General features: G+C 37.9%; 1 protein-coding gene across 1 annotated transcript in view; it reads left to right on the top strand.

Moving 5' to 3' along the window:
* Positions 1-5,009: 5,009 nt before the first annotated feature.
* LOC139132228 (uncharacterized) overlaps positions 5,010-6,164 on the top strand; it is a 9,267-nt gene continuing 8,112 nt past the window's right edge. Inside the window, exons 1-2 of the mRNA XM_070698621.1 lie at positions 5,010-5,138; positions 5,367-5,415. Of these exons, the coding sequence (XP_070554722.1) occupies positions 5,073-5,138; positions 5,367-5,415 (115 nt within the window). The 5' untranslated portion in view covers positions 5,010-5,072. The remainder of the gene's footprint in view (positions 5,139-5,366; positions 5,416-6,164) is intronic.

The following is a 6,164-nucleotide window of genomic DNA, read 5'->3' as shown; positions in this document are numbered from 1 at the left end:
TATTGCGTTGTACCAATTTCATTTCATATTTCTGTATGCTTGAGGGAAACCAAACAGGAAATTATTTTACGTCGTTTCATAACATAAAAATGAACAGATTACACTTATTGTCCCTTTAAAGGGACAAAGTCGCCCATTTTTCATGAATTTTGTTTGAAACGAGATACTATTTATATTGTTTGACACGTTGAAAGATATTGAATGAATGGTTGACCATGCATATATGCGATACCGGTTTTAGACACGAGACATGAAACCAATGCGAGAATGAATTAATGGTTATGACTATTAATTCATTTCCGCGATGGTTTCATTTAATTTGTCTAAAACTGGGGTCGAATATATGCATGGTCACCCATTCATTCAATATCTTTCAACGTGTCAAACAATATAAAAATATCTCGTATCAAACAAAATTCATGAAAAATGGGCGACTTTGTTCCTTGAAGGTAGTCTGCACCTTGAAAATGAAAGACTTGCACTTTTTCTAAAACTTTCCACAGTGAAACTTTCAGCCATTTTATTACCAAATCAAGAATAAAAGTCAGGGGTCACCGAGAAAGTTTGGTCCTAGAGAAATAAATTACCCAAGATTTTACCGATATTTGAAATTCAAAATGGCAGCCATACCTTTGTTAAATGTAAAAGGAAAACAAGCTTTACAAATTTTAAAAAACTAAGATAACATGATTGTAAAATCTTTTCTTACGCTAAGAGCTTTAAAATGAACACCGACGAGTGGCAGATCAGAAAAGAAGTAAAAGTTTGAGAGTCCGTTTATCTGACCCCGAAGCGCAATCTACTTAAGGATAGTTTTTTTCTCATTGTCTCACGATTGTGGGTAACCCTTGTCTTATTTTATACTCAGATGTGATTAGCCTACCTGTAAACATAAGTGCAGAACTTAATTTTCATTTATTTGCATTGTCATAGATTAACGTGAATTTCGTGATATTTCATAATGTATTACTCCAGAAAGTGGTTCTGTAATATTTACATTTAGCTGTGAACAAAAAGGTAAAAGGGTTTCCAGCAAAAAAGGATATGAATATTATTTTGAAGATGAAACTAGTTTTTGAGTCCATTACGATTTACACAACGAACATTTTGGAACATTTCAAACATACAGATTGATGTGTAGAAGGAGCTCAATAAGTCGCGCCATAAGCGATAAAAATCGATTATGCTTTGGCAAAAATCGAAAGACAGTGTAACATTCCGGAAACGACAGTCTGGTACATTTTCCCTGCAGATCAATAGAAAAATAAATTGTCTTATACATTTGCGAATCGTTGTGATTGTATGTTTTGTTCGTCCTGTGACGAAATGAAACTTGAGTAGCACTCGCATGGCCGTTACTTGCATCATTCACAACGTCCACTCATTGTTTAGGGTTTTGCTCTTACCCTTTCACCAAGGACAATGCTTAATGTCGATTAGTCATCCCTTTCTCTCAGCGTCGATAAGTGAGCAACTTGCCAAGCTTTCTGAGCCTAACGTGCTGAGCTTAACTTGCTAAGCCTAACTTTCTGAGCTTACCTTGCTGAGCTTGGCTGAGCTGGTGATTCACAGTTTTGAAAATGTTACGAAGTATTTTAAAAGTCATCTTCAAAACGGAGAGCTTTACACTAGCATTTAACGTTTGATTTCACACCCTTATACGGTGATTACAATGCAGAACTCTATCAAGAACAGCGTATCAATCCTTCAATTTCCTCTGTTACAGAGAGAGAGAGAGAGAGAGAGAGAGAGAGAGAGAGAGAGAGAGAGAGAGAGAGAGAGAGAGAGAGAGAGAGAGAGAGAGAGAGACGTGTATCATTCCTTCAATTTACTCTGTTATTTATATATAGTAACTATAATTTTTTATTGTTTCTTACTATGTTTTGTTTGTAGTGTCAATTATAGTTTCTTTTTCTTCCCCTATCTTCCCCTAAAGCATGATGAACCGCCAGCGCTAGCTGGCGCAGAGACTTGTAGTTCATTTCTCACACAGCAGCTGTGAAGTAAATTGTCCCATTAATAATATTCAGCGGAACAAATCATATTGATAGGTGTTAGATCGATTGCATAAGATTAATTTTCCGTGTGGGCAAGTCCATTAGGATTTTGAGTTAGTGATTTAAAAAGCGCACCAATGGTGTTTTTGCAGATGCATGCACATTTCAACGATTTCCATGGGCCTTGCAACTCCCTGTATTACCACAGAAGGCTGCAACTATCTTTCACAACAGTCTGTATTCTTTTACAAAAATATTTCAAATCCAGATCTCGACTCAAACCAAACAAGCATTAATGCGCATATCGAACCTCACAGGTCCACAACACTTTTCGCTAAAGTATCTTCGCGAATTACTGGTATGTCTTGTACCACTATTCAGCTCGTCAACACAGCATCTTCAGTGCATTATATTGTCATTGTTGACATACATTTGTAAATTGTAGTCGGGACCGGGCCTCATTTTTCAACAATAACAACACAGTCTACACATGTACAGGCTGAGTTGCGAATATGAATACTCTCAGTATGCTTGGGTAAGTAGAACAAGAGGCTGTAGTTGGCATTCAAAACAAAAAAAAGAAAAAGAATCAAAAGTTATAGTTTTTGGCCCTTTCATAGAAGGATTTGCCATTCTTTTCTCTGTGAATTCATCATCAGTTTTAATGTTCGACAAGGGAAATTCATATTTGATACGCACATTTTGTGATGTATGGATGTTCTCAAAGTTTTGTAGTAACTTTCAGTAGGTTTCAAATGTTTAGAAATGTCCAATAATTAATTGATGGACCCATGCAAAGTTACTTTCGTTCTGACAAAATTTCAATGCCGATTTTATGCTGCTAGACGCTATCAAGTTTTTCCGTCACCGTTTTCTTCAAGTATGTCAACAACTTGACTCCGATAATTGTCCGAATCTTTCACTTCAACGACAGAACTAAGTGCAAATGCAAAGATCAAGAACAGATTTTTAAGAGTTTTTTTACGAGTGTTTAAGGGGATTATTCGATTTAAGTAGGGAATCGCGACATGATCGACCTTTTAGTAATTATTGTGCCCCGGTTGTCGGACGTATTCCTGTGAACCACTGTTAAATGCTCCTCTATCCCAATGATCCTTTAACACTTAATCCGATTAGTACCGTACTCACTGCTGTCGCTGTACATAGCAATTTGATGACCGATAAAAGAAGAGGCATCTTTCATCGGTTTCCATGTGGGAAACTCGAAAATGGATTCCTTGATTTTTTTAAATAGATTGCAGTCAGATTGTTTGAGTAAGCTGACTCGAAGCAATATCAAGTTGTTACGATGGTCATATTTAAATATTAAGTCATAGACTGAACGGCTGTGAACGTGACGCTAAGCAAATAAAAGCGAATAAAAGCGTTTTCCTACGGTTGTCTAATTTTGCTTCTTTGACTTGGACGATCCACTGTATTTAAAGGGATACAGTCGTCGGAACTACGCTCAAAGGTCGTATGGGATCCCTATGATCGATATAAACACCGTATCCAAGGTACGATGGTGATTAATGAAAGTTAAAACATGTCTGTTATAATCTACATATAATTTAAATGTTGCAGCTATGATGAGGAGGAGCATCTAGACATCCTGCACGAAATTATTGTTTGTAAACACGAAACTCGCACAGGCACAATCCCGACGACAGTTTCCTTTTAAAAACAAGACAACCAAAAGTGTAGTGTCAACATTGAATCTACGGGGCGGCATGCTCAGCTCATATGCAAAAGCAATGGATCCATGCACGAATGACCGCATACTTTTCCTCTCCGACAGCTAGTCATGCCAGGCTCGAGTGACAAAACAACATCATGGAGTATTCCGGGTTCAGTTCAATTTTTACCTAATTGTGCAGCTGTCGCCATCAAGTTCCAGACACCGATCGGTACATTACCTGGACATTTTGATGACGCGACTCAGACTTCAGATGTTTCATCAATAAAAGTGTTTGTATTGTATCATTTTACGCCTTTTTTTATATCGTGAGATTTCCTAACACCCCTACAGATTTTTGGTTCTGTATGGTCATGCTCAAAGCATTTGCACACTACCATTATGCACAGACTGTAAATATTAAACACTGCTGACTACTTTTATTATCCTATGCAATATACATAAACTATAAACTGTCACTGGTTGAGATTATTATCCTGTCAGATGATGTCGAAAATTCCATAAAATAAAGGAAATGGGTACATCTCATCAAATTAATGTCAATTTATGTTAACACACATTGTACATAACTCGTTATGCCATTCACTCTTCCCGACACCATCTTGTTTTCATATTCTGTGTGGATACATATTTTAGTCATTTCCCTTAGGAACATTTCTGAGAAGAAAGATGGTCGTTTTGATGGCAAACGTCTGCCGACTTTTCAATTGATTTGAGAGCATTTAAGTTTACGGTCATAATGACACATTATGGATTAGTCTGTCAAGTACACATGATAAATTGATGTTGCCCTATTGAAGTCGTAAAAGTGGTGCCTTTCTCTTTGCGTTGAGTACACTGCAACCTGAGAGCAATTACCCTCAACGCGATGCCACGGCGTTTCTCGTGACAACCATCGCTGAAAGAGCTACATCCCTTTTTATTTACTGATTTATTCTCAATTTGTTTATCTGTTTTGCACGCTTGCACATTTGCTCATGCCAAAATGGTGGAAAAGTTAAGTGACGAATCTAGACTTGTAGACTTGCTGGGAAAAAACGGTGGTATTGAAAGGTACAGTGAATTTCCCTGTCGGATGCTTCCTTTCCATGAGTTCAAATCACGGATCAAAATGTGGGTGTGTCATGATCCAAAGATTTCATTCCTAGCTGGACGTTCATCATTAGGCATAAAAAATATTAACAGTTAATTTTATTGAGCTCCTGTAATGGCCGTAATGACGTCAGCACAATTTGATAAGCCACACCTGGCGGCTTCATAAAACTCGCATCCAATGAACGCAACGCAAGCTGTGAACCTCTTCCTCTGGCAGTACTAGTTTCAACGAGTTCAGATCGAATTCAACGATCTCGGTCTCTGCCAGAATCCAGAGGTTGAAGATGAAGCCACCAGTTCTTCTTTTCGTCGCCTGTTTCGGGAGTCTTCTCGGAGGAGGAGAGTGTGACGTGAGTGTGCGAATTTGCTCAGTTTCTGTGACTTTTTGAAATGCAAATTTGTCAGCTCCATACTTGTGATAACCTTAGAAAATTTGACGTATTTTTGTCACCATTATTCTGGACCACCCGTTCCCTTAACTTATAACGTTCCAACACCTATGCAACTAAGCGTTCCGTTTTCTTGATATATTGAAAATGTATAGCGTGTACTGATTTGTTAAATCCATCCTTTGGCAGAACCAGAAGTTGACGAAAATTACTGCTGGACACCATGTAAAGAAACGCGGTAAGACTTTTCTGTGAAATCTTGCTGACAAATAAGCATTGCTACTCGGCACTGTGGATGAACTTCAAGCTCCGGCAGCCGTATCTGTTTTTTTTCCCTTCGGCTTACCAAAGAAATACCACCAAATCTTCGGAGAGATGTTTTAAATCACCTTATTAAGCCATAATTTTAAAAATGTCACCTATTCCATCATTTTCGATTGATAATTCAGTCGATTGTTCAATATTTTTGCTCATGGTGGGCAAATATGAGTTCAAGGTGGAAAGTTATTCCATGGTTATGTTTGTCTCCGTTGGAAATAGCGTTCTGTAGTCACAATCCGATAAGTATTTATTATTAGTTGCTTTTGATTTCGAACCATCCCATCGAACAAAATGCGAAAAAAGGGTAGGCTATATTTCTGTTGGGCTAACATGCTATCTCCACTGGCCTATGCCGAAGCCGTTTCGTATGCAGTGCTTGTAAGCCAAGACCACATCAAAGCATATTAGCTTGTGACATAAAGTCCCACTCCCTAAAAGAGATAATGTTTATTATTACATATGTACCACAGTTTACTTGCATCGAAGCGCGCGCGTACTACCGGTATTTGCACTGCAGTGCAAATACCAAAAACATTATGCCATACCTGCATGCAAATGAATAGAACAGCGCGTGACCCCTTGTCTTTCCATGTGTGTCGCGTAACTACTTCAAATGTGTTCGCTTGTGTTTTTAGTTCATTTATTTTGTTTTCTCGATAAAATAAA

Source organism: Ptychodera flava, chromosome 1 (assembly GCF_041260155.1).
Source record: "Ptychodera flava strain L36383 chromosome 1, AS_Pfla_20210202, whole genome shotgun sequence".
Taxonomy (NCBI): Eukaryota; Metazoa; Hemichordata; class Enteropneusta; family Ptychoderidae; genus Ptychodera; species Ptychodera flava.
Note: the sequence above shows the minus strand (reverse complement) of the source record. Positions and strands in the feature narration are given on the sequence as shown.